The following is a 27,684-nucleotide window of genomic DNA, read 5'->3' as shown; positions in this document are numbered from 1 at the left end:
AACATTGCAGTAATATTATCTACAGTTCAAAGTTGTTAATGCTGGTCAAATTCTGCTGCTGTTCTTTCGGGAGCAAAAACAAGAAATTAATGAGGGGAAAGAACACATCGGCATTCGGGAAGACAGATTGTGCCTTTTTGTAAAGCATTCTTAATTGTTTAATGGAGGTTTTATCCACATCCTGGTCCCTATTATTAATTCCTATTGATAAGACTACTAGTTTGGTATTTGGATGGACCGGCGTCTTTTCCAAAATCTGAAGAAAATGGTAGAACGAGGCCCCTGGATAACTGTTGATTTGTATGTTGTCATTATTGTAAACCGGTATGTGGTTCAAATTAGAGTCCCCTAAGAGCCAGATTGGTCGAGTCCCACAGAACGCCCAGTCTGTGATTTTTCTGCCCTTACGAGCTTTGTGGTAAGTCGGACGACACTGATTAACAACCTGTTGATCCTCTGTGACTACTTGTCTCTCTTGTCCGTTCTTTGTTGTTACAGGAGCGAGACCCTGGGAGGAGCCAGGTTAGTTGGAGGAGTGGCCAGGTGGTCATTTTTGGGCTCAGATGAGGTCTCTATACCTTTGTGTTTAGCCACACTGTGGTTGACAGACCCACTCATCATCATGTTAGAGTTATTTCCCACCAGGTTTGTTCGGCCGCTTGCACTCCTTTCACTTATGGAGTTTAATTCCATGCTTTGTGCTCCCCCAGGGGGCGCCCCTGCATCATCAGCTATGGCCCTGGCAGCAGAAGAATAGGTCTTGTTGGTCACTTGAGACCCCTCACTGCAGATTTGCATCTCTGGGCTAGCCTGGAACACTGAGACAGTAGAGTGCACATTTTTAGTCAGATGGAATGAGTGGGATTTGGTTGCAATCAGTTTTTTCTGTGACTCAGGTCTGATTTGTACCTCGCTCCTGTTTGCTTTATTCATGGGTTTTTTCCAATTTGTTGTAGACTGAACAAAATCCTCATCTATTTGAGGGATCACAGGCCTGACCTTAAATCCCCCAGGTCTCTCCCCCTCCCCTGGTCCCAACACTGGGCGTGAAGTCGAGAGGGGACAAAGAGGCTCGTGAGGAGGGCGCGATAGCACAGGAAGCCTTGCACCTGTCGGTTCTGGACCCTGAATGGATCCAGTCACCTGTTGGTTGTTATCAGGAACGACAGGAGAGAACCCGGTTTGGCGAGACGTTCCTGGTGTTATTAAACTGTGGTAATGGCGCAGGGTCATCTATTAGAGGGGTCGATTGAGAGTCCCGAACGGTAGGATTCCTCGTGACCTGAACTTCAGGGTACAGGGATGTTTGATTTAATCTATTTACTTGGCTCAGAGGTGGGAATTCCTCCTCGCTCTAAGTCTAATTCCTCTGCCGTCTCTTCTTCAAAAGATTCTACAGACTGAGGGAGCAGATGTCTGAGTCTTCCAAGTGTTCAGTAAGTAAAGATCTAGCTGCCTCCAACGTGCCTGCAGCTAACCTGGCTTTATAGCGCTTTGTCATCCAATTGGCCGCGACCTGAAAAGCTGTATCGTCCCATGTTGTATAATGATAATCTACAACAATCTTAGCGTAATGTTCCTGCAATATGAGAAGGCTATTTTGTAGCCATGTCTGTGTGTTCCTGCTCACTGCCTCCCTAAGTTCCTCCGTGGGGGAGGAAGGTCTGATGAACGCTGTGAGTTTTGGTCAAAATAGCTCTATCAATAATTTATGATGTATGGCCTGCATTAATTTGAAATAGTATTTTGCTACCCGTCTAATATTTATATTTAATGGTTGGTATCCAGAATAACGGTCACGCTGTGGACCTGTTTGTCCCCCCTCCCTCTCTGAATGTTGTTATAGTGTTTTTTGGCAGATGGGTTCCCTCTAACCTCCGCTGGAAGGCTGAATTGGGCCCGCTGGAACCTGTTGGAAAAATCCATAGTCAGTTACCGAGGCTTACCTGTGTTTGGGCCTCAAGTTCACTCCACCCTGGGTCTCCAGCAGTTCTTTTACTCCAGGTGCTGTATCCGTGTATTGTCTGGGTGAAAGAGGTCCAAAACGCTCTGTCTGCAGGTGGAGTCCTGTCCCTTATCAAAAGGAGGACAAAAAAGGGGGGCTCCAGCCCACAGCTTCTGGCCTCCAACCAACAAAAGTGGGGCTCAAGCAGACTTCTCTAAAAGGTAAGGCCTCACTGACATACTAAAAAACCAAATGTTTATTAACAAATTTAAAAAGCGTAAAAAGCAAATTTCAGACAAAAAGAAGTCCAATAAAATCAATTCCTAAAAGTCCAGAGGGTTAGAATTAACATTCCACCCTTTGAGACCAATAATTTGATCAATAAAAAGGCTCCGTTTGGGCCCAATACAACCTCTTTCCCTTACGTTTCGCAGCCTGCTGCTGCTTCATCAGAGGGAGTCACAGCAGAGAATGGACAGGTGTGTTAATGAAGATCCCGGAGGTGGGAGCTAAGTTCCTCCCCCCCCCCAGGAGCTCATTGGTTTGTACCACTCTGGGTGTTACTTAGGTGACCCATCTGCCTGAATGAAAGTGAAAAAAAAATCAATGGAAAAGGGATAAAGCAAAAGAACCCAAAACAAAGACTGATTAGTTACTAGGGAAGTGGGGCCCGTGAGGGAGTCTAGAGGCTGTCGCGGGCCAACGGGGAGAACCCGACACTGGGTAACATCCGGAGCAGGAACGTGATTGGAGAACAAATTAAAAACAAACAACAAGCTAGCAAATAAGAAAACAATACATAAGATGAAAGGGTTAGTCTATTAAACCCCGACTGGATTTAGGTGTTTCTGGTGAAGTGGGTTCCATTCATAAATCATTCTGGAAAAAAAGCAAAAGAGAGGGAGAGGAAGGGAGGGGGAGAGAGAGGGAGGAGGAGAGACATCAACTTTCGTATCTATTATAATGGACTCCTGGTTAAGGTTAGGATTAGGGTCAGGGTCCGTTGATCAGCGGACAGAGGCGGTTTCTCGCAGCTCAAGTACAGTTTTTTGTTTTACGGCGGTTTTTCCCGAAGTCGCAAAAGTATGATGTCACAACATTCTGATTGGTCACTTGCAATGTTGATCCTGGAACAACATTTTCATGATGATGTGGGAACAACACCAACACGAGGATATCAGATCGTGCACATCTGACCCATGTTAAACTCATGGACTGAACATACACACACGCACAACCACCTACACACACAATGGACAACTGTACCCTCAAAGACACAATAACATGGACTGAACCACCACTCACAACCACCAGCACTTTATAGAGCCTCTTTAGAAATCATCCACATATCTCACTTATCTTAACTGCACTACTGTATAGCTCTGTGTAAATAATCATTCTGTACATACGATAATTTTTAATCCTACAAACTGTTTATAACCTGCATAGTTCCCATTTCTGTATAGCTGTATATCTCAGATTTCTGCATAGTTTTTCATATTTATATCCTGTACATAGCCTGTACATAGCTTGTACTCACTACAGCCTGTACATACTTATAGTTATAGAATATTCATAACATACTTCACACCGTGTAACATACCATAATAGACCCATTTCTGTAATATACTTGCATATCTATATTATTGCTAATATATATTGTAATATATCTATATCATGGCTAAAGCACTTCTGGATGGATGCAAACTGCATTTCGTTGCCCTGTGCATGTGCAATGACAATAAAGGTAAATTCTATTCTAATTCATCTCTGTGGTCAACATCTTACATTTTATCTGATCTGGCCTAGAGGTTGACAGGTCAAGTGTCCAGTAGTAATGTACATCGCTACTGCCCTGGTGAACCATTATTTCAGCAGTTTCTCCTTTTCCTGCAGTTATCATTCCAACAGCCATGGGAATGATTGAGATTCCAAGTTTTACCATCATATCTCTACCCAAAAGGTTCACAGGACATGTTGGACACATTACTACTGAACCCTGAGCTGCCTCTCCTGTGGATGGATCTCTGATCCATACTGGCTTAGAGATTCTGTGTTGATTTAACTGTCCGTTTGCAGATTTTACATAAATGACACAGTTCGAGGGGTCTATTCCTGACAAAATCACACTCAATCCCTAGCCTGTATTAACTCATTAGCGCTACATCAGTGTTACATTACTTGGCGAGCCAGCCAGGAGCTGATTTGGTTAGTAATTAATATATATTCAAACTCACCAATTCATTTTTCCCCATAATGGAAGTTTTTGAGACACTTGCCATTAAGATCCCAAATGCGGTTTTAGTTGACGAAGTAACTGAGCACTCAGTTAATGAAGTTGTACATTTCCTTGAACAGTATGGTGACATAGCTCGCAAGGTTACTATAGATTCACCAGAATCTGAATTTAATGACATGCTTGTCGCTGAGTACGCTTCGGGTTTATCTTTAACGCGGTTGTCTCAGTTGCTACCGCACACATCTATGTCAGATTCAGGTGACAAACTCCATATTGAAAGTCTATCTGAAGTTTATGCATCAAAAGTTAGTGGTTCCAAGACAAATACTTACTTGGCAGACTTAAAAAGAATAGCCAAATTATCTGGGAGGGATTATGCAGAAGTCCTCAGTGAGGGGATGACCCAGATACGCCGGTCCCTTGCAGAGCTCAACCCAGAGACTCCAGTGGTTGCAAAACCAGAACTAGAAGATTCAAACCCTCCCGATTCAGTCTTTCCTTCTTCACTACCAGCCCCTCTTCCATCTAAGTCCCCTTCTGTTACCAGTAGTGCTGAAGCGCACGGCGGAGAGAGGCATTCTGCCTCCATTCCAGCGGCTGATCTCAACCCTCCTGAAGTACAACGCTATGTTGTGGAACACGTTGTTCGGAGTGGGGACAGCTCGCTGCATGCATTCCATCGACTGAGAGCGTTTTCTGGTAAAGTGCCCAGGCCAATTCAAGAGACAGATTATGATATATGGCGGTCAGGGGTCGAATTAGCCCTGAAAGATCCATCTATATCTGATCTGCAGCGCACCAGACTGATTCGTGACAGTCTACTGCCTCCTGCCTGTAATATGGTAAAACATCTCAGCCTTGACACACCACCAGAGGTCTATATGAAACAACTTGACTCAGCCTATGGCACTGTGCAAGATGGAGATGAGTTATATGCCAAGTTCATGGACACCTTCCAGGACAGCGGAGAAAAGCCTTCGGCCTATTTGCAACGTCTGCAGGTGGTATTACAGCATGCAGCAAAAAGAGGGGGTGTTTTAGAGAAAGACATAGACAACCGACTGTTGAATCAATTCTGCAGGGGATGTTGGGATAACAATTTAATATCGGAACTCCAACTTAAGCAAAAGAAGCACAACCCCCCCAAATTTACTGAGCTTCTATTACTCCTTCGAACTGAAGAGGACAGAGAGGCAGCAAAGACCTTAAGGATGAAACAGCATTTGGGACCGACAAAACAGAAAGCCACCACTAATGCCCAGTTTGCCAATACTGGAGAAGAAACTAACCTCTGTGCTGCGCTAACCACTCTGACTAAACGGCTCTCACAACAGATGGCAGCTATACAACAGCAGCTTTCAGCTTTGACAGCACAGCAGTGTAATGTCAAACCACCGGTTGCTGCCTGCCCAGCTCCAAAGCTCTATGGGCCAAAGAAGGTTGGTAAGAATCCAAAACCTAGCGTCTCCAGCCCTAAACCAGGGTTTTGCTTCCGCTGTGGAGAAGATGGTCACATTAAGCCACAATGTGAAAATGCACCCAATTCAGCATTGGTAAGTGCCAAGCGGAAGCAATTTGACAGCAAACAAAAGTGGCAGAAGCAAAAGTCCTCTGCTTCTGAGGATTTAAACTAGTTCCAGTTCCTGTTGAGGGGCAAACAGGAGCTGAGCTGGACCAACCTTGTCCCGCTGAGAACAAAAAGCATGCCAAGTGTGCAAAGTCGCAGACAAAGATCCACACTAGATTACCACCAGGATTAGTTGGATCCAGATGTACAGCAGAAGTCAACATTGCAGGTTGCAACTGCCCGTGTCTACTGGATACTGGTTCCCAGGTTACCACAATTCCAGTTTCATTCTATAATGAGCATCTCTCCGATCAGCCAGTCCACCCATTGAATGAGCTTCTTCATGTGGAGGGGGCTGCTGGTCAATGTGTTCCATACCTTGGGTATGTTGAGGTTGCCATGACATTTCCAAAAGACTTTCTTGGGAGTGACTTCCCAGTTCAAACGCTTGCACTTGTTGTTCCTGATGTGAGACCTGATTATCCAACCTCAGTACTTGTTGGCATGAATACACTTGAAATTCTTTATGAACAATTCTCTTCTAGTAACTGTTCATCATTCCAGCCTACCTCTTACGGGTACAGAGCAGTTCTGCAAACTCTCCAAGTGACATACCAACAGAATTGGAATGATCATCTTGGTGTTGTGACGACCCTTAGTAAATCTCCTGTGCTAATTCCAGCTGGCTGCACAGTTGTGGTCGAGGGTTCTGCCAAGCTTCTCAGCCCAGCTAGTCAATGTGTTGTCATTCAGCACCCGGGTTCAGGCCTGCCGGGTGGTTTGTGTGTCAGTAATTGTCTAGTCGCTCTTAAAGGTGGTACACATACTCAGGTTCCAGTTGTTGTGTCAAACAGAACAGAGCAAGACATCTATATACCAGCTTTGAGTGTCATTGCAGAGCTGGGAGCCTATGACTGCATAGTCTCTGAGCACAGTGTGACCAACCCCCCACTCACTTTCAAATTTGGCGAGTCACCAATACCAGCAGAATGGAGAGAACGGATCACAACAAAACTAAATGCCATGTCTGAAGTTTTTCCACATCATGACTTGGATTTTGGTTGCACTAAGGAAGTGAAGCATCACATCAAGCTCCATGACAATACCCCTTTTAAACACAAAGCAAGACCTATTCATCCCCAGGACATAGAAGCTGTTCGTAAACATCTTCGAGAGCTTCTAGATACTGGTGTTATCAGGGAGTCGGAGTCATCATTTTCATCACCAATAGTGGTTGTCAAGAAGAAAAATGGAGACATTCGACTATGTATTGACTACCGCAAACTCAACCTGCAAACGATCAAGGATGTGTACGCATTGCCCAACTTGGAGGAATCGTTTACAGCACTCACTGGATCGAAATGGTTCTCTGTGCTTGATCTCAAATCTGGTTATTATCAGATAGAGATGGATGAAGCTGATAAAGCCAAAACCGCTTTTGTAACGCCAATTGGGTTTTGGGAGTTCAACCGAATGCCTCAAGGAGTTACTAATGCACCTTCAACGTTCCAAAGACTCATGGAGAAGTGCATGGGAGACTTGCACTTGAAAGAGGTCCTCGTGTTTTTGGATGAACATAAAAACTGTATAGTTTTCCCCTGCACTGTTAATGTGCGAACGGGTTTTACTTCTTTTCCTGATAAATTCAACAAAACCTCAGTCAAATCTATGGTTTGGGGCACTGGTTGTTGTTTGTGGCAGTGTGATGGGGTGTTTAAACATGCATGTGTATTGGCAGCAGATTCTAGTCATTTATTATATGAGGGGTTATGTGGATCTGGTCGTCTATACTCCTCATAGTTCCTCAGGGCACTCTTTAGCATGATGACCTATTTTTCCACACCTGTAACACTCACCCTGTTCCTTTGTCCTCTCCGGGGTGGCCTATTACTTCTGCCCCCCCTGACTCCTCCTCTGCCTCTGCCACATCGAGTCTGCCCTGGAAAAAATATCTGAGATTCTTCGTCAACATGAAATGTGGCAGCATTTAATGTATTTTGCAATTTTTTTCCCCTTTTACTCTTGATCACATCCTGTGCATGCCTTGCCCAGTTCAGAAATTGAGTCACTCCATCATCATTTTGCTTTCTGATAAAATCTGCAATGGATGGATGGAACCCACTCATTAAGGCATGTTTCAGCTGCTGTTGATAGGGGCCTGCTGGGTCTGCATTCTCTTCAAGTCCACTATGCCTCTTAAACACTTCCTCCAATCTACCTCGATACTCATGAACATCTTCTCCTTCCTTCTGTGTGCGTTGTGAAATTTTGGTGTAGTCTGCAGTTGTTCTAAAAGTATCTCTGATACACTCCATTAATTTGGACAACCTGCATCTCCATAGGGCAGGGTGTTATCACCTGGCCCTTTGCCTGTGTACCCTCCTCTGACACGGGTCCAATTATAAGAGAGACATCTCCTCCTAAAAGTAATCTCAGTTTCCTGTCCATTTAAACGGTACGAGGAACAAAGATGTCTGTGTCGAGCTATGAACTCAACATTAGTCAATGGGTCTGCAAGGCTCTTGCAAGCATCAGCACATTCAGACTCGGTCCATGGCCGGTAAACACGAATGGTGCGGCTGTTATCCCCGTCCACTCCAAAATGTGGGTTAGCAACCTCTACCATAGGGTAAGTGCTCACCTCATGGAATGGATCAGGTTCAGGAGAAAAACGTTCTTCATCTGCACACACTGGGGCTGAAACACCATGTAGTGTTTTTTTTGTTTTTGTTTTTTGTGCTGTGTCAGGGATGGATATGTGGTTGCAACCTTTGTGTTCACTTTCTGTCCTTTGTCTCCTCACCTGCCCAGTCTGTCTTGGACTCAATGCTGCTCCTAATGCCTCTCCATTTAGTCTCTCCTCCTCTTCTGCCTCTCTCACGCTCTTCTCTGGCTCTTCTTTCTGCTAACATTCTTACTCTTTCTAATGCTTTTCTACAGTGTTGTTCTAGAGTAGTTGCAGTGGATTGAGCTGTGGTTTCATCCTCAGGCTTCACAACTACTGCTTGTAATATTGCTTTTAACATTGTGTGCTTCTTTTCTCCTTTGAGCCTGCTCCAGCCACAGCTTAGCAACTGCTAACTGCAATTCCTTCCTCCGCTTCGCTTTCCCTGTTTTACCTGCTGCACTTAAAGCTATTTTTCTGCAAGCATTTTACCCAGAACCATGACAATATCTTTATATTTGTAAGATTTTTTGAAAAGTGCCCCAATTTGTTCTAATTAAAAGTTTGTCATATTTTTGTTGTGATGTAAGAGTAAAATAAAAAGCTAAAAACAAACATTTAATAGTCATGTTGTATTTTGCATTTAAGTACAACATAACTACTGTTTTACTGTTACAAGGCAGCAGGTGAAGCGAGGGAAAGGCATATTTTGCAGAGGACATGAATGTGATTGCCATTGCAACAAACAGTGACGAGGTTGAGAGTGGAAGCTGCCTCATCACTCTCTGAGCAACTTTCTTCCCACTTGCCTATCCCTGTGCAGACAAGTAATGCATGCATGGTACTGAATTTAAATCACTGTCATTTATGAGACAACTAAATAAGGCTCCATTAACACCTCATGCTAAAAATAAGCATAAGAAAATAAAGAAATGTTGAGTTTTAAGCCAATACTAGTGTACTACTGTTAATGAAACACAAACTGCAACATACGTATAATAATAATAATAATTCTGGCATTAGCTCACTGTATTTGTATTTCTTCATGTGAGTGAAGTTACACACCCCCCCCCCCTTCTTCAAATGCAACAAAAGTGGTATCAAACATTTGTGCTACGTTGGTGCTGGTATCATTTTAAAGATATTAATAAAATTATGCCTTGATGCGTGCTTAATCACGTAAGGTAAGTAAATCCCAAAAGGTTGATTCTGTTCATCTGGACATTTTCAGTGGGAGAAACATTTCGTCATTCATCCAGGTGACTTCTTCAGTCTCAGCTGACTGCAGGTTTCCCCAACCTTATAAACAGGACATCTACAGAGAAGAGAGATGTTACATCTGTCTTTACTTGCATCCCAGTCACAGGAGCGTTGGAGGTAGTTCATAAGTGTTGGGTGTGGCTGTGTGCAGGCAGGAATAGGACCCAAGGTGCAGACTCCTGAGATGGACGTGAACTCAAAAAGGCTTTAATTAGGTACTCAAAAAATATAACGTAACTGAAAAAACTCAAAACAAACTTAAACTGGAGAAATGACAGAACACACAGCTAAGAAAACGGTAGATCGCGACACAGACACAGAGAAACACTGGGCTTAAATACACAGAGGGAGCAATCAGGGAATGAGTAACAGGAGGGAAACACAGCTGGGGCAAATCAGAACTGACGAGACCAAAGAAGCGTAAATTGAACACACTGAGATAAGACAAACCTTCAAAGTAAAACAGAAAACACATAACACAGACTGAACAAAGACACAGACTCGCACGCACTGTAACAGAGGGAACAGAGACGTGGGAACAGGGCAGACACAAACACTGACTGAACACGGGGATATAGCAACTAAGGATACAGACTCGAACTAGACAAGGGGATGCAGGTGATAGGGGAGACAGAGCAACTAAAGAAGACAGACATAAGCCATAAGACAGAACTCAAAGAAACCAAAGACTAGAAAGTATAAATAATATCATAAACTCAAAAACCCTGGGTCGACGACCCAGGCATCCTAACAATAAGAGATTACAGGATCACCCCAAGCTCAGGAACAGGACCACTCTCAGCACTGATCAACTGTGTTTGCTTTTGGAACTGTCTTAATTCCACCTATTTTGCATAAGGGTGAGTACAGGCAGAAACGTGGGTGTGCCATGATGGATTTGAAGAAGGTGGGGGGGCAACTTCACTCACATTATTTCCTCTTCTGTCCTTTAAGTTTAGTCTTCATCATTCTTCGCTCACTACACCCACTCTCTCTGCTCTGCACATATATACACCATCTCAGCTTCACGCTTTCTCTTTGGCTCTCAGCGAAGGTGGTCACTCTTCCCTGCTTAGCTCCTCATGTCCTAATCTTGTCTCGTGTGTTTTTTTGTTTTTGTTTGTTTTTTTTATTACTCTCCCTGGAACAGTCTCTCACAGTCTGTGTCTAAAACCTAAAAGAGAATTATGGATTTGATCAACTGGTCTCTGAATGCTATTGACACCCTTTTCTCAATGAGAAGTCTGGGCTCAGGAGAACCCGAGTGCCCTGGAGGAACTTTCCCTACCGGATACACGATGGACTGGTGGCAGAGGATCGTGTGCCTGGCGGGACTGTTGATCGAGGACGCTGAAGATATCTACCTATTCGGAACTATGATAGCTGATCGGAGCTGGCTTGGCCCTCGCTTATCGGAGAATTAAGAGAGAGGAACCGGCTGTTCAAACCCCCACCAGGCTGCCCGCTGGGATTGGAACGACAGGTGCGACTTCTCAGAAAGGGCTCACTGAAGGCAGCATGGTTAAGAGCTTGGAGGCGCTTACGAGTGCAGTGAATGCTCAGAATAACACCTTTGAGCGTATGTATGTTGGATTACATCAGGAAAGAATCAACTCAGAACAACATCTCTGGGCGGAGCTGGATTACACCTCGGATCAGTTGGCTGCGGTCGTGAGGTCTCAGAATCTGCTATGTGAGCAAAAAAGAGTGACAAGACCACAGAATCGACGGCTGATAACATCACGGAGAAGCTCGCAGCTATTAACGGGAGACTGAGAGACCAGTGTCGGAGTGTTAAAAACAGCTTGAAATTCTCATGAGTTGTTTGTAAAAGAAAAATCACCATCATAATGCGGCTACCCCTTCGGTGCCAGCTGTGGGCTCAAGGCTGGAGCCGAACAACAACTCCCTGATAACGACTGTGTTTACTCTGTTCCTTCCCATTCCCTACAAGGCCACCTGGGTTGGCTGGTAGACTGTTTACTTAGCCTGGCGGGGCGAAGGACACTGTCCAGCTGAACTCTGGACACGGACACACATACACTTACACTGATAAGCACACACTCATACCCCTCCCTTTCCAAACGCCTTCGATGCTTGTTTGAATGGTAGCGCTGTGCAGGGCGGCTGCTGTGTTCGCTTCGGATTACTCCTCAGCCCCCACCCAATCCTGTGGCTTGTCATGTCTTTCACAAAGTTGTGCTGTGGACATTTATGTGCTTTTTGTGCTGTCCTACCATGGAAGCACAGCATGAGTAGAGGTCTCTTTTTTTCCTCTTGTGCTTTCCCACTGTAGTGTACATTTCAGTGTTTTTCGGTAACGCTACTGATCTCCGACTTGTATCCCCATGTAATGTCTGTGTTGTGTGTGTGTGTGTGTGTGTGTGTAAGGTCGTGGGGGGGGGCATTTCACTGCAGGGCAACCTGCATGTGGCGAATATAGCTTTGATTGATTGACCTCTTCCAGTGTCACTTTGGTTTGGTGGCCTCAGAACTGATTGGTCCGTTTTTACCTGCCCACATGTAGTTTGTTCTCGAAACAACTACAAAAACACAAAGTTGTGACTACAATGATAATAATCAGTTTCAAACATATTTCTGACACATGGGGTAACACTTAAAGACATGAAGGTGATATGATGTTTTTCAGAATCTTCTGGGTCACAGCTATAAACCACTTGTTGATGAAGATTACCAGCCAGTGAAAGTCCTTCAGAATGACTGTGGAGGTCTCCAAGCACTGCTGATCGATTCCTTGGTGATAGTTGGAGTGACCTATGAACCACGCTTACTAATATAATTGTTACCAAGGGCCTGAACAACACTGTAATCATTCAGAGTTCAGCATTGTATTTGCTGGTAAACTGTTCTCAAACTTGTGACACCAAATCAGAGCACAGGGTTTTGTGTTTCTTTTTTTTTTTCTTTTTTTTATCTGTTTCACTTTTTGTACTTTTTATACACAAGTTAGATGTTCCTTCACTAATGTTTGTGTGTGCCCTAATTACAGTGCTCTGGGGTTTGTACAACATATATATATTACATTGTTTTTGGAGAGTAATTCAGCTGTTTTCTGATACAGAACTGATGATGGTTGAAAAGTGCAGCCGACTACACTAACCAAGGAAATTAATTCACACTGCTGCATTTTTAAACTCCGCCTTCCCTGTTACCACACTGAGCATGCTGACACTCTGCTGCCCCCTAGTGCCCATGTGTCTTCACTGTATCTCTGCCCTCCTGATGCTGGCTGTTGTAGAAGCCTTCAGTCCAGCCATAGTGTGACTAAGAAAGTCTCACTGTGCTCACAGTAACAGTCTACTCTCTCCACTCCACATGTTTGCTTGTGTTCTGCCTTAGCATTCATTTCATGCCTGAACTGACAGACTGGAAAGTTTTCACGGATTAAAGTTGGAAACCAGTTTATTCTGGTTGAGAGAACTATTCCTGTGCGTTTTTAGCCTGTGAAACACATCACTGCTGTGTCCCAAATATTATGGAGCCCTGAAAACAAACTGCAGAAATGTATGTAAATAATATTTAATAAAACTTAATTGTGAATGAAAGTTTCTCCTGCTCTGATTGGAGGTTCTGAGCACAGACGGGTGTCTGTGATGTTTGTGTGCACAAATCAAACTGACTCTGCTTTTCATTCAAAGTCTTTATTAAAAAGCTGCTCACAGACACACTAAACCAAATGCTTATTACAGTGGTTGATTGGTCAGCTCTCCTGACCTGAACCCCACAGAGAATCTGTTATTATGAAGCTGAAGATGAGAAACAGCTCAGACACCATCATTTTCCTCAAATACGTCCAATGGACGAATTGAAAAGCAGAATTCATGAGCACATTGCTTCATCTTTACATGAAACCAGACAGTAAAGTGAGCGGTCCACACACAGAGTCAACGTCTACTTTCTGTCAGTAAACCCTCACAGATAGATAAACAAATGTTCTGAATGCACTGTGACTAAAATACAATGAGGTTACATCTCCTGTTACACTAATGTTTTTGATTTCATGTGTAGTTTGTGCATTGTGTTTAGTTCCCCTGTGACTTATTAGTTTGATCCTGTTGACCTGTGTCTCATTTTCCTCTCAGTTCTTTGTCAGGTTGTCTGCTGTAGTTTGGATTTTTGATATTCAGTTTTCAAACCTTTGTTGTGGATTTGCTGCTGCATACATACATCCTTGGGACCACTTCCTTTTTAATCATGAAAGCATATTCTTCTTTTCTGTGGTTTGTTAAAAATCAAAAAGCTGATCTGGTCTGAAGCGCTGATGGTTCCTGACAGTCTGCAGCTTTTGTCTGAGGAACAACACATTATGAGGTTATAATGTTAGAGAAACATCTGGGTCCTGTTCCAGACAGCAGGTGCAATAACTCTGAGCTTTCTATCTCACAGTCACCTCCTCCTGAACAATCATTTCTTTGGAAAATGGCATCAACATTCCCAGACTATCACTTAGACCTCAGTGAGATGACCCAGGCCTAAACTTTCTGATGAGCATCAATAACAGATCCTGTGACATGATTTAGTAAACAGCTGTATTCTTGTATCACACTAAAAACAGAGCACATATTTTCCTTGTGAAGTGTCCACACAGTGTCAGCCTGGTGTGAATGTTTGAATGAATCTTAACTGTCAGACTGGTGAACAAGCTTCCTCTCACACTCTGTACTCTGTGCTTCATCTCATTCTGCAGACATAACATTACAGGGAACCTTCCATGTGGAAACATGTTCCAGGTAGAACATCTCACTGAGGCTTATTCGTTAGCTGTTAGTAAAGGAAGAACAAACATCTTCAAGCTCGTGTTCTCAGAGCATCACTGAGCTTCACTGAGCAGCAGAAACATACATGATCTTGTCAGAGTGGAGGTGTGAGCTTCACGTCTTCTCCTCACTCATCAGCTCCTCGTTCTTCATTCGGACTAACAGACCCCTCAAACTCTTCGATTTCTCACCGAAGGAAAGGAGTCATCTTTGTCCAAATGGCCAGCGAAGCCCTGTCTGCCTTGGGTTACTGACGAGTTGAGCTGATGAAGACAAACACATAACGTCACATGATTTAAAGATTAGAGATGTCATCAGAGAGAGAGATGAAGAAGAAAGTCTTTAAGAGCCATCAGCTACCAGCTTCAAACTTTACGATTATTCAGAGCAATATCTAATACTAGTGACAGCACAAATTCCACTGTGTCTCACACACTGTCCAATATTACGAATGAACTAACCCTGGATTATTGTACCTCAGTAGATATATGCAGCTGTCCCTGGTAAATGCAACATGTGCTTGTGACGCCTGATGAAGGCTCTAAGGTCCCTGTTGATACAGCTCTAAGTACTCTAGGATCCCTGTTTGGGTTCTTTCTGTTTGCCATTCACTCGTTACTCCCTTGTGTATATTAGCCCTGTGTTTTCCTTTGTCACGTCGTACCTCCTTATGTGCTGTAAGCATCTCTTTGTTTCTGGTTTCAGTTTTAGTTCTGTGTTTCATACTCAAGGTTTTGGTTTGTTTTTCTGTGAGTTTATGTTATGATGGATGTTTTTCCAGCAAATAAAGCTGCCATTCTAAGTTTTTTTTGTGCACGAGTGTCTGGATTTGGGTCCACATGCAGGCTGCATAACCTCACATGACAATCTTAGCCTCTATGATGTCTGACAGGAGCTTCCATGTGGTACTGAGGCAGGTTATCATCTTGTAGTTGGGTGGGACCGGTCCCTTCAGGGGATCCTTGGGGATCAGGACTGTCCAGCCTTCAGTCAGTTATTCCAGGTGTGTCTCATCCATTAGCGGCTAGTTCATTTGTCCTGCCAGACAATCATGGAGTGCGGTCAGCTTCTTTAACCTGTAGGTATGGATCATACTGGGGAGCAGTGCTGTCCACTGCTTCAGCAGGTGTCGTTACCTGTGGAGCAGAAATGAGCAGCTCCGCCCGAAAAAGTTGTTCTAATGTTACTTGGTGTAACTCTTCACATGCTTTTCCACCTTCTTCTTTTTATGTATTTACCTGTGGAAGTTCTTTCTAATGAATTTCCCTCTCAGCTACATCAGGCCCGATTACAGAAGCAGCAGATTTACAGTTTCATGTCTCCGTTGATTGTGTCAGTGATTAACACAGGTGGGTGATGACAAGCAGATCTCACTACCTTCAGAGGTAATGCTTGGAAGAAACGTGAAGGAAGAAGGAACTAAAACATCACCGATTAAGTTCAGCAGAATTTCTTTACTGCACCAAACAGGAGGGTGAAGCCACTGAATCTCAGCTCACTGTAAACCGTGCACACTTTATAACACACTGACGTACCTTCTACAGTTTTAAGCCTTTTATGTTCACAATACAGGATGACGCCAAAGGCAACAATCAGGACAACCAGGAGAAGCAGGGCAACTGCGAGGACTCTGGGCCAGAGTGGAGGTTCTGTAATCAACACAAACAACCACACCATCATCGAACATGATTCACATCAGAGTTCACTTCTGCTCTGACTGTTCACAGCACTGACCTTTGACCCTCAGGTATACTTCTGTCCGCCTCAGATCTCGTCCATACTTCCGGGTGGTGCAGGTGTAGGTTCCACTGTCAGAGACTGTAGGGTTCCTCAGAGTGAGGCTGAGGTCTCCAGTCTGCAGAGCGTCGGCTCTCATTGATGTTCGGTTGGAGTAATGATGGTTTTGTTCTTTCAGCTCATCTCCGCTCTGCAGACGCACGTGGACTGTTGGCTTCTTGAACTCATCACGGTCCCACACTGCTGCTGTGGTGTCGCTGGAAACATCCTTTGCTACCTGACAGGGCAGCAGGACAGAATCCACCCCCTCATACACCTCCACACCTGAGGCATGCTGAGAAACTGAGGAGAGAAACATGAAACGGGTGATTCCACAAAGTTGAATCTGTTCTTCAGTGGGAGACTTCTTCAGTCTCAGCTGACTGCAGGTTTCTCAAACCTTATAAACAGTACATTTGCACAATAACTGAAACCTGCCCACGGAATGAACAATAGGCAGGGAGGTCAGTTCCTTCATCATTAAAATGCATATTGTCATGACCACTGATCAGATAACCATTGGGTGTGCCATGGGTTCCCCAGTTCACGCACTGTGGGCAATTTGTACATGGAAGAAGTGGAAAAGAGGGCTTAGCTAATCTACCCTGGAACACCACCAAGCCATTGGTTCAGATATGTGGATGACACCTGGGTGAAAATCAAATCTCAAGACGTACCGCATTTCACGGATCACATTAACTCGGTGGACCGACACATCAAATTCACCAGGGAGGATATGAAAAGAGGCAGGTTAGCCTTCTTAGACTGTGAGATTTCCATCAGTAATGGGGGACATCTAAAAGCTGACGTGTACCGTAAACCTACACATACGGATCAGTATTTAAGGTTTGACTCTCATCATCCACTGGAGCATAAACTGGGTGTCATCAGGATGCTACAAGCAAAAATTTCTGGCACAACTTCACCTACTTCCAAGGTGCATGAAGAGGGTGAAAAAGATCACAATACAGAAACTCCAGCAACACTTGAAGGTAAGACCAACGCTTTTCGGCTTGTGGCCTTCATCAGGGTCCTCATCAGCATGCTAACCCACAGAGCGAACACCATCCCCACAGACACAACGGCCAGGGAAGGACAAGAACATCACGTCAGGAGGACCCTGAGTAAATGTGGTTATCCCAGCTGGACTTTTGTCAAAGCTGGAAAGGCACCTAAAGAAAGCTCCAGCTGATCCAGGAGAGAAGGACAACCGCTGCCTAAAAGAAAACCTGTAGTGATCCCATATGTGTCAGGAGTATTGGAGAAGTTGAGACGCATTTTTTCTAACACCAGGTCTCTGTGGCTTTTAAACCCCAAAACACGCTGGACAAAAACTGGTCCAGCCCAAGGATCGGGTCCCCCGACACAACCAGAGTAACATAGTGTACGCTGCTAAGTGCAGGAGGATTGGCAGGATTTATACATCGGGGGAACCAAACAACCTCTGGCGAAGCCAATGACACAACACAGCAGAGCCGCCTCGTCAGGCCAGGACTCTGCAGTCTGTTCACACCTACAGGCCAGTGGACACTTTCAATGTTGAGGATGTAACATCCTGGACAGGGAGGGACGCTGGTTTGAGGGCGGAGTCAAGGAGGCCATTTACGTGAAAAGGGAAAGACCATCTCTGAATGGAGGAGGGGCCTAAGGGTCCATCTGCCACCATCTTACATGCTGTGATTGCAGCCATTCCCCAACTCTCTGTGAATGGGACTCATGGCCATTGATCAGTGGCTGTTGATCTGATTGGTATCATCAGTGAGACTCATAGACCTGTCTTTCCCACAGATGCAGGACAAAGAAGCTCTGTGCGAGTCAGCAGTGGGTGGAGAGCAGAGCTCCAGAGGGTGGAGGCCTCACAGAGCACACATTCATCCAGCAGGACAGAACAAAGCTCCACACAAACTGCACTCATTGTTGTGTTCATAGAGAGAAATGTCTCCATTCACAGCAGAACAGGCGCTCACTGACACGCACCCAACCATCAGCACAGGTGGGCGGGACTTAATCATGTGTCTCAACATGTGTGCACACAGATGATGATGACCATAATTGCCTACACAAGAATCGACTCCCACAGATCATCTTGCCGTCTAACACGTGTCATGTGACCTCAGTCTGTCCTCAGATGACTGTCCCAAAGTTAAGTTCATCCTCAAGAGCGACGAACAATAATAACATCAAAAATAAGTAGAATAAAAACATAAAGTTCTCCACTCTAAACTGATTCCAGACCGACCGCTCAGATCTGCAGCCATTACACTCAGCACACCTCTTCTTCTAACATGCAAAAACACACATTTGCACACACACATGCACCTACACAAAACATAAACATGCAAAAGCACACAGACATACAAACATGTGCACACACGAAAGAAGAAAATTTCAACAAACTCTGAACATAGTCATTGCAGAATAATAAGTCTTGACACCACTGTGTGTGTGTGTGTGTGTGTGTGTGTGTGTGTGTGTTCCTACCATGCAGGAGGACCACAAACAGCAGCCTCAGCTTCATTCTCAGAGTCCAGTTAAAGAGTGTTTGTGTGACCCAGCTGATCCTCCTCCCAGTTCCCTGGTCTCATCATTCAGAGAGGCAGGACAGGAAGTGGAATGCAGGAAAGCATGGACCACCACCCATATTACAGTGAACCCCAGAATAGTGAAAGGGATGAACTGCACAGCACGACTTGGTCCAGTCTGACACAAAGCACCGCTGAACATGCTGCACAGGGGCAGAGAGGTGGAGGGCATACACGCTCTTTACCATAGGAAGGGTGGAGATAAGCCTCACTGTACCTGTAACACATGTTAGCATGGTGTTTGTTCAGAGCTCTGGTGGGAGCCCGACACTCTGATGAGCTCTGTGGTTTGATCCATTAATGAAGCTGTGATGTTGTCTAATTTGTAACCAGCATAATATAAAATAAAATGAACCTGAGCATCATAAACCTGAAACTGCAGTCAGAGATTCTGCTGGGAGTCATCACTGCAGAGGTTATCAGCTGTCTCTGTTCCACTCAACAGACCATAAACTGTGTTCACTTATATATTGAAGTAACAACAGTTGTGTAGCAGTTTTGATCTCTACCAGATTCATAGTTCAACATATTTCAGCTCTGTGTGTCACACTTCAGTTATCTGATTTAACTTCCTCGCCTTCATTACGTCACCCACCGCTGTTACGTGCACTCAACAGCAGCAGGATATCAGCGTGCTTTAAAACCTGATAGAACATCACTAGAATCAATAGATGGAGACTGATTTGTGTCCAGCTGAACTGCTGCCACTTTGATTTCTTTCATTCGTAGCACTGTCTGTGTAGCCAGCAGTGACCATGCTGAAAGCTACCACCAGAGGGCGCCATAACTGCTGTGGATTTACTATCATGGTACCTGTTAAAGTTGGTCTGAACTTATAAAACAGCAGCTGCCAGTCTCTGAGCCACATGCATCAACCAATGGGCACGAAGAATACCACTGATATGAGCTAGACAGCTGGTGATGATGATAATGATGATGTCACTGATGTTAACTTCCTGTTTGGGAGGTGAAAGGAAAGATAAAGAATCTCATCGTCTGTAAAACACTTTAATGGAAGTGAAATCAGTGAAAGGATTGATGAACAATCATTGACCTGAATGTCTGCACTGCAAACTCATATCTGCACATAAATAGATACTGATCGATAATTAATAATCAATCACTCTGGAGCAGGCCTCAGTGGGTGAAGCGGTGCATGTTGTGGATGCTCCACACGTCTCCATTCAGAGCGTTGGCGGCGCCCTGCAGCGTCCACGTGAACAGCGCCAGCTGCCGTCTGAAGCTGCTCTCGTCGAAGCGTCCGGGGTCAGAGGTGAGCAGGCCCAAGTGCTCAGTGAGCGCACTCAGAGTATGGTTGCCGCGGCCGTGGATCACATGACGGAATGGCGTCTCAACTGCAGACACGTACTGAGACAGGAAGTAGTACTCCACCTGCAGGACACACATGAGAAGACGTGCAGGGCTCGTGTCTCCACGATTCAGCTGTTCCAGTACTGTTTGCAGCACTCGTACCTTCATGATGCGAGTGTTGTAGAAGCGTGTTATGGTGGGCTCGTGCAGGTCGCTGTAGTCGATGGCTCTCTGCAGCGTCTCTGCCGCTCGGCTGTAATCTCCTCGAGCGCTGAAGACCCACTGAGGAGACAAACCTCTGGACTGGACACACACACAGAGGTCACATGACAGCGACAGGTTCAAACATGTGTAGAAACACTCACACAGGTGAGCTACCTGCAGCTCAGCAGAGTGTTTGTTGAGCTGAGCACTGAACTGCAGCACTGTCTGGGCGTAGGAAGTGATGCGCAGCGGCAGGATGTGGTCGTGGGCCAATCGCAGCACCATTTCCCCCACCAGCTCCCCTAAGCTCCGCCCCGTGACCCCCAGACGACCCCCCAGCACCTCCTGCAGGCGTGAGACACTGTCCAATGGCGTGTTGATGAATGGATATGCTCGCTCCTGAACATGTGACACGGATAACATGACATCATGTACCATGACAGTGAGTATGTATGATGTTGGCGTGTAACGTGTACCTCTGTGAATCTGAGCTCCATGGCTGGAACTCCTGCAAACGCCGTGAAGCTGAAAGCGCCGCTGTTCAGATACAGTGGCTTCGTACTGAGGAGACAGCAGCAGCTCAGTCAGGCGTCATCACAGTAACGTGTGTGTGTGTGTGTGTGTGTGTGTGTGTGTGTCCTCACATCCTCCAGCTACCTCCATCTCTCTCCGCCTGGCTGTAGATGCTCTGACCTGCATGTTTGGGATGCTCCACCTGGAACACATGAAGGCCCACTCATGCACAGCATCATGTGGTTTGGTAATCAATTGATAGTTCCGGTTAACCCTTTATTTACCACAGCCTGTACATACTTATAGTTATAGCATATTCATAACATCTTCATACCGTGTACATGCTAACATACCTATAATAGATCCATATAATGTAATATATCTATATTATTGCCAAAGCACTTCTGGATGGATGCAAACAGCATTTCGTTGACTTGTACTTGTGACATGTGCAATGACAATAAAGGTAAATTCTATTCTGTTCTATTCAACTGATGGGCCCAAGCAGTCTTTAAATGAGTGTGACTCTATTTCTGTTTGAGAAGATGAGGTTTATGGGAATATTCAGTGTATCATGGTAGCACAAGGCCTAATGTACACTTCACTTGACCCTACTCTTCAACCATTATGGGCTAGAGAAAAAATTAAAACGTTTTCTGAAACATGAGGATGATTTATTTTTCATTTAACAGCCAAAGTTAGAAAATCATCCCAGGCTTGCATGATTCTTGGTTGATAAATGGTTAAGAGAGGCTGGAAAATAAGGCCTTTGTCTGTCCAGTAATTTAGTCTTTCAAAGGCAATGGCACAGACAGTCCAGACTCACCTTTGTGAATAAAAGCTATTTGTAGATACATTTAATTGTAGTGTGGTCACAGATTCATGCTTTTACTGTTACATGATTGGGGCTTGTCTGGGATCGTTCCCAACTCAAAAACAATAATCTCAACCGTGCATACATAGATGATCCAACAATTATACTTCAGCCACACAAAATGGACAGAAGAACTAAATCTTGGGGTTCAATTCATATATTATATTAAAACCTTGGTATTTTTAAAGTGTTTATTGCAAATGAGTGTGTCATCGCCATAGCATGCACACAAAGGTCAGCTGTTGTCCATGTATAGATCCCTGAGGGACTCCGGGTCCAGAAAAATGGGATCAACATTATTTTTTTTTAATAAATGTGTGAGGGCGATGAGCTCCATCCAGCTGTGTGACCACAGTATTAATGCATCACAGATGTATCACACACACCTGTCTGATGGCAGCGTCCAGCAGGTCAACCAGGAGAGGACTGGTGTAAGCTGACAGGACCTCATCACCTGATGAGAAGGACAACATAAGACACCGTGTTTGGTTAGCAAAGAAAATGCTTTCTGATTGGCTTCAAGCTCTGTTACCCATGACTGCCTGGTCCAGACTGAAGTAGGCCACAGCCTTCAGGTGAAGCATGGACAGATAACCCTGTCAAAGGTCCAAGGTCAGGCAGTTATTTTGATAAACTGTTAAATTTGGTTTGGTTTGTATTTTCTGTGACTGAACCTCAAGCCATTCGGTTGCTCCAACATTCCCAAAGTCTCCAGCATCCCAGCTGACAAACAACAAGCTGCGTCTTGGACTGAAACCTGTAAACGAATCCATCAGTTCAGACAAATAAGAGGAATCAACACACCAAAGTAATGCCAGCATCATTTCAGCTCCCACCACCACAGTAAGCACACATGCATCCAGGCGAGTCTTACCCTTCTTCACCATGGCTGAAAAGGTTCGAGCCAGCTCCAGCAGGATCGCAGTTCCAACTCCGGACTTCACGGCTCCCGGACCCAGACAGTCCCTCTGAGCTCCCAGTATGATGTACTGGTCTGACAGGGAGGGAGATACTGAGGTTTACCACTGTGGCACATTCACCTGTCTGTGTTTGTAGTCAGCAGAGCGTACCTGGCTCCACTCTGCCTTCCAGTGATGAGAAGATGTTGTTGAGCAGGATCGGCTTCATCACGTTCTGAACCGACATCTGGACTCTGCGTCCGTTACTGAACTCGGGACCGACAACGCAGCGCACGTACGGCAGCCGACCCTGCCAGGGCCGAGGACAGGACGGACCTGTCAGCTGGCTGAGACACAGAACAGCACTGTGAGTCACACTCACACCTGGGCAGGTTACCTGAGGGGTGGGGCTTACCTAAGCAGCTTGGAGGCCACAGTGGCAGTAATTGGCAGGGCTGGAATGAGTGGCAGACCGGAGGACTGAATGGGCGGGAACTGAGTGTGATTGAAGGAGGGAAAGCCAGGGGTGAAGGGGTCCCCTGACCCTAGGTGGACCTGTGATTGGACAACAGAAGGGAGATGAGGATGCTTATTGGCCAGGAGACGTGGATAATGTTTGTTTGTGTGTGTGTTACATGTTCAGACACAGCAGTGTGTGTGTTCAGGCCAAGGCGGCGAGGGTCCTGCGGCACATCAGCAGGGTCAGGGTAGATCAAAGCTCCACTCGCCCCGTTCTTCTCAGCCAACCAGACCTTCTCCGCAAAACTGACCCCGCCCCCAACACGCATCACCACCACACAGCCAGCCACAGACACGTCCTCACGTTTCAGCCATTTAAAATCCTCCGGTCGGCCATAGTTGGCATAGACCACACCCCCCTGCAAAGAGACATACATCAATAACTGGGACTTTGGTTACCATGGTGACAGATACTTCCTTTCTGGTTGGCTCACTGTGGCATTTCCTGTGGAGCTGTACGGGCAGTAGTCAGAAGGGTTGAGAGGAATCTCTTCTGAGACCCGACCTGCAGAGTCCACCAAGCTCAGAGAGCTCCTCTGAGACCTGCACACAAATAAATGAATGTAGCACCCTCTGGTGGTCAAATTAGAGCACTGCTGAAATGTTAAATAGCTCTTTATAATGAGCTGTGTGTAAATGTGGGTTTGGTTTCTGTCTTTAAATCCAGCCGTTAGTCCTTTTCTGCTGTTCTCACTGTTATTACAGAGTCATTCTCATTTGTTCTGATCAAGTCACTGCTTTGGAAACATTTCAGAAGTGATTTCATTAAAAACATATGAGGATCCTGTCTCAGAGTGATACTGAAAAGCTAGTTCATGCATTTATTACTTCCAAGCTGGACTATTGTGATTCATTATTATCAGGATGTCCTAAAAAGTCCTGAAAAGCCTTCAGCTGATCCAAAATGCTGCAGCAAGAGTCCTGACAGGGACTAGAAAGAGAGAGCATATTTCTCCTGTTTTGGCTTCCCTTCATTGGCTTCCTGTTAAATCCAGAATTGAATTCAAAATCCTGCTCCTCACATACAAGGTCTTAAATAATCAGGCCCCATCTTATCTTAATGAGCTTTTATAAAAAGCTCATTAAGATAAGATGGGGCCTGACCGTCACCCAGTAACTACGGTGCAGGAAAAATAAAGGGTTTTTTGTTAAAGTTTTAATTCAGCTGGTCCTGGATCAGCTGGTTCCAAATCAGCTCCAGAGCCTGACCACATGTTCAAAGCAATGGTTCTTTCAATAAGTGAAAGAACCAGGATGTGCTGGGACTTTACTCGCGCTGAGCTTCAACCAGCTGCATCCATTTAAGACCCAAAAGTATCCTGATGTGACATGTTAAGTGTATGATAGGTTATTTTGTTGCTGGTCTGTCCTGAATGTGGGGGAGCTTCTCTGACTCTTACCTGTCGGGGAACTGCAGCGTGGCGTATAGCGACTCAGTCCAGGTGTGGTCCATCTGCAGCTCCCTGAAGCGCTGCAGGATCTCTGAGGCCAGAGAGGTACCCTCCGAGGAGCCTGGAGGATGAGCTGCCCGGCTCACGCGACTGATCACACATACATACAGAAGTTATTAAATAGGACCCGACTAAATTCTTTCATCGTTAATAAAATAATAACGTTGCTGCTCTACCAGGTGTAACAATCAAGTTTAACATCCATGAAAATGGAATTTATTAAGTTTAACAGAGTTAGAAGTTAGCAGGAAGTTAGCTCGCTAGTTTCAGAATCAGAATACTTCATTGACCTGTTCTTGTTTTGCCTTATAATCTGGTGCCTTTATGGTCCATGGTGGCGAGCATTACCTGACTGTGTTGTGGATGTCTTCATCCTGTAGCAGCTTCCTCATCATCAATCTTAGCTCTCCCAAGTAAAGCCCCGCCCCTCCTTCTGAAGGAGCTTTAGCCCCACCCAGCTGCTGCTCATGCCCCTGCTCTGCTTGGGAGCAGTGGTACCGCCCACTGAAGATCCCATAAGCCAATAGGAACGCTGGAAGGGAGACGCAATGCCGGCTTTAGTCACATGATGAGACTAATCGGTTAAAATGATTGGCATCTGTTTACCAGCGGTGAACACGATGACTCCGCCCACACACAACAGCACACAGCATCGCCGGTCTCCATGACGATACCTCATCACCAGAGCTGTGAGGTCACTGAAAGGTCCCGCCTCCTCCTCGTCTTCTGATATCGCCAGCCTCAGCTCCGCCCGCTGAGCACCTCCCACCTCCTCTTCTTCATTATCATCAGACACTGAGTGGTGGACGGACATCAAGGAAGCCTCCAGAGAGAAAGATATAACCATGGTAACAGGGGAAAGGAGGCGGAGCTTGTCTCACCTGTGTTTCACGTGTGTCTCACCTGTGTCAGGTGGGTAGTCATGGTAACAATGCAGCTCTGCAGGCACAAAACACAGGGACAATCTCAACAACGGGAAAATATATACCTTCATTGTCTCAGGAGATTAGAAACAACCTCACATCCTCCAGACGCTTTTAAGGTGTCTGGGAAGGGATCTCAAAACCTAAATTTGGGACTGAGAGGTGAAACGTCTTCAAGCAACCTAAAGAAGTCCAAATGCTTTTCTTTCCAAGATCCTTAGACTATGATGACCTGGATGACTGAGAACCTTCAGACATACAGCATACATTCAGCTGCGAGGTGAGTCTGTGTTTCTGAGCTCCAGTAATCAGTGCATGAAGTGAAGTCTGATGAGCAGCAGTCTGAGGGGTGTTTGGGCCCGGCTGCGCTCCACAGACACACACTAACTGAAACACCTGTAAGACTAGTCTTCATCCTTTAATTATTCTGAGCTCTTCTGTTTCTATTTTTCAGTTTGTCCTGTTCAGCTGATCAGAACTGTGGCTAAGAAGAAAGTAACAACGATCAGAAACTTGCAGCCCTGAAAAGTGTACCTTTGAACTTTTTGGGTATGAAATGTGATCATTTGATTTGTTAATTTTTGTTTTGTTCTAACAGTTTTTACAAAGTTCAGTTTACAGAACTGAAGATTTTCACCAGTCCAAAATGTCTCTGTATGTGTAGCTTTGCTACGACTCGGCAGGTTTGAGTTTTCTCTCTGCTTGTAAGTGCTCTCAGGTGAGGTTGCTGGGCTGAGCCGTCCTTCACACGCCTGGTTCGAGTAGCAGCACCGTTCTCTGCAGATCACCCTCAGCAGTGTGGAGACTGTACTCACCTGCTCCCCCCCAAGCCTTTAACTTGGCAACACAGAAAATAACGCTTGCTGTCCACTCAGCTATTTGACCCTCTCTCTCCTCTCTTAAAGAGCTCTCTGTGCACCATGCTAAGGCAGCTTCATAACCTTATTCATCTGACCTAAGCCCCTCACCAGCAGTGAGTGACGGCACCACAGGATCTGAACCTGATGGGGTCGGCAGCACACACACACACAGGAGATTCTCACCTTCACCTCCGACTCTCTGTTTGGACTCCGGCTGCTCTCAGTTCAGGATCCAGAGCTTCATCATGGGTCAGGATGAGCTCGGGTTTTGTTTTTTTTTTACTCCTCAGCCCGCTGTGATTGGCTGCTCACAGGGGTCAGAGGTCAGCGTGTGCTGTCTGTTTGATCTGCTTAACTTTATTAACAGTAAAGTAAACACACGCCCACACTGCAGAGCCAAAACAGCTCTCTGTCATTACAGGGTTTGAAAGAAGAAACCGATCACATGACTGTGGACACAGATTTATTGAGAAAAGAACACAAACACCCACAGAGCTCCGCCCCCTCCAGCCTGACAGCCAAACAAAGCAATGAGAGGCTCAGGACATCAGGAAGCAGCTCACCTGGTTAGGCCTGAGCGGTTCCTGGTGACAGACAGGTGTAAAAACGTGTACGTGTACACACACACACACACACACACACACACACACACACACACACACACACACACACACACACACACACACACACACAGAGCAAACTGAGATAATAATAATAATAATAGCATATTATATAAAACTCATTTTGATCAGAGCCTGATGAAGATCACATGGATGGAAAAGAAAGATCTGATAAAGAAACACCGAACAGGTGGTCAGGTGACTCAGATGGTCAGGTGATCTGGGACTGCTGGTGCAGACACCTGGGGGATGGATGAAGAACTGCAGAGGTGATCTGGTGAAACCTCAGTGGAGGAGTATGGGGTTGGATAAAGGTGGGGTTCCTCCTGTGAAGGGTGGAGCAGCTGTGAAGGTGTCATCCTTCTGCTGTGAGCTCAGTGGGACCATCATCAGACTCTGGGAGGCTGAACCAGCTCCAGTCCTGCTCTGTCTCCAAACTACAAACTACTGAACCCTGACAGGACTTTCAAAATAAAACTCCCTCTGCTATATGATAAGAAAGATAAGTAAATAATGTCACACTGCAGGCCTGCTTCACTCATCCTTCATCATGGGGCAGAGGTCAGTAAGCCGCTGCGTTGATGTCTGACAGGCTTCGATGACAGTTTGTGGTTGGCGCAACAAACAGGTTAAACTCAGATTCAGCTCTCTAACAGACTTTGATGAGGTTCTTCAAACCTACGTTCAGGTGCAGTGAT

General features: G+C 45.4%; 2 protein-coding genes across 6 annotated transcripts; both read right to left on the bottom strand.

Moving 5' to 3' along the window:
* Nucleotides 1-13,322: 13,322 nt before the first annotated feature.
* On the bottom strand, nucleotides 13,323-19,682 carry LOC145425971 (myelin-oligodendrocyte glycoprotein-like). 3 transcript variants are annotated; one of them, XR_013906738.1, is made up of 5 exons: nucleotides 18,712-19,682; nucleotides 16,189-16,533; nucleotides 15,990-16,103; nucleotides 15,315-15,845; nucleotides 13,323-14,717 (listed from the first exon to the last, which is right to left on the bottom strand). XR_013906738.1 is itself a non-coding variant. In XM_080299499.1 (4 exons), exons 1-4 carry the CDS (start codon nucleotides 18,746-18,748, stop codon nucleotides 14,659-14,661), a joined length of 555 nt encoding a protein of 184 aa, XP_080155625.1. In that variant the 5' UTR covers nucleotides 18,749-19,545; the 3' UTR covers nucleotides 13,323-14,658. The 3 variants fall into 3 exon arrangements, 2 of the variants coding, with proteins under 2 accessions (XP_080155625.1, XP_080155624.1); XM_080299499.1 differs by lacking the exon at nucleotides 15,315-15,845 and having other exon boundaries at nucleotides 18,712-19,545; XM_080299498.1 differs by lacking the exon at nucleotides 13,323-14,717 and having other exon boundaries at nucleotides 14,744-15,845.
* Nucleotides 19,683-19,806: 124 nt separating this feature from the next.
* On the bottom strand, nucleotides 19,807-26,670 carry tfr2 (transferrin receptor 2). 3 transcript variants are annotated; one of them, XM_026148313.2, is made up of 18 exons: nucleotides 26,550-26,670; nucleotides 25,487-25,522; nucleotides 25,190-25,406; nucleotides 24,932-25,115; nucleotides 24,533-24,673; nucleotides 23,567-23,675; nucleotides 23,249-23,491; nucleotides 23,029-23,168; nucleotides 22,785-22,960; nucleotides 22,589-22,708; nucleotides 22,389-22,471; nucleotides 22,247-22,310; nucleotides 22,101-22,168; nucleotides 20,972-21,042; nucleotides 20,804-20,888; nucleotides 20,502-20,726; nucleotides 20,286-20,426; nucleotides 19,807-20,204 (listed from the first exon to the last, which is right to left on the bottom strand). In XM_026148313.2, exons 2-18 carry the CDS (start codon nucleotides 25,505-25,507, stop codon nucleotides 19,950-19,952), a joined length of 2,343 nt encoding a protein of 780 aa, XP_026004098.2. In that variant the 5' UTR covers nucleotides 25,508-25,522; nucleotides 26,550-26,670; the 3' UTR covers nucleotides 19,807-19,949. The 3 variants fall into 3 exon arrangements, with proteins under 3 accessions (XP_026004098.2, XP_026004108.2, XP_026004084.2); XM_026148323.2 differs by lacking the exon at nucleotides 26,550-26,670 and adding an exon at nucleotides 26,475-26,519; XM_026148299.2 differs by having other exon boundaries at nucleotides 25,190-25,522; nucleotides 26,550-26,659.
* Nucleotides 26,671-27,684: the final 1,014 nt, after the last annotated feature.

This window comes from Astatotilapia calliptera, chromosome 3 (assembly GCF_964374335.1).
Source record: "Astatotilapia calliptera chromosome 3, fAstCal68.1, whole genome shotgun sequence".
Classification (NCBI taxonomy): Eukaryota; Metazoa; Chordata; class Actinopteri; order Cichliformes; family Cichlidae; genus Astatotilapia; species Astatotilapia calliptera.
The sequence above is the reverse complement of the archived record's forward strand: the minus strand, read 5'-3'. Positions and strand labels throughout refer to the sequence as shown.

Coding starts and splice junctions, on each gene's coding strand:
- LOC145425971 (XM_080299498.1), bottom strand. CDS start 18,748: ATGAAGCTGAGGCTGCTGTTTGTGGTCCTCCTGCATG. Junction 16,534..18,711: donor GTTTGTGGTCCTCCTGCATG/GTAGGAACACAC, acceptor TTCTCTCCTCAG/TTTCTCAGCATGCCTCAGGT. Junction 16,104..16,188: donor AGTATACCTGAGGGTCAAAG/GTCAGTGCTGTG, acceptor TGTTGATTACAG/AACCTCCACTCTGGCCCAGA.
- tfr2 (XM_026148299.2), bottom strand. CDS start 25,430: ATGGTTATATCTTTCTCTCTGGAGGCTTCCTTGATGTCCGTCCACCAC. Junction 23,492..23,566: donor GCTCCACAGGAAATGCCACA/GTGAGCCAACCA, acceptor GTCTCTTTGCAG/GGGGGTGTGGTCTATGCCAA. Junction 22,709..22,784: donor GGAAGGCAGAGTGGAGCCAG/GTACGCTCTGCT, acceptor CCTCCCTGTCAG/ACCAGTACATCATACTGGGA.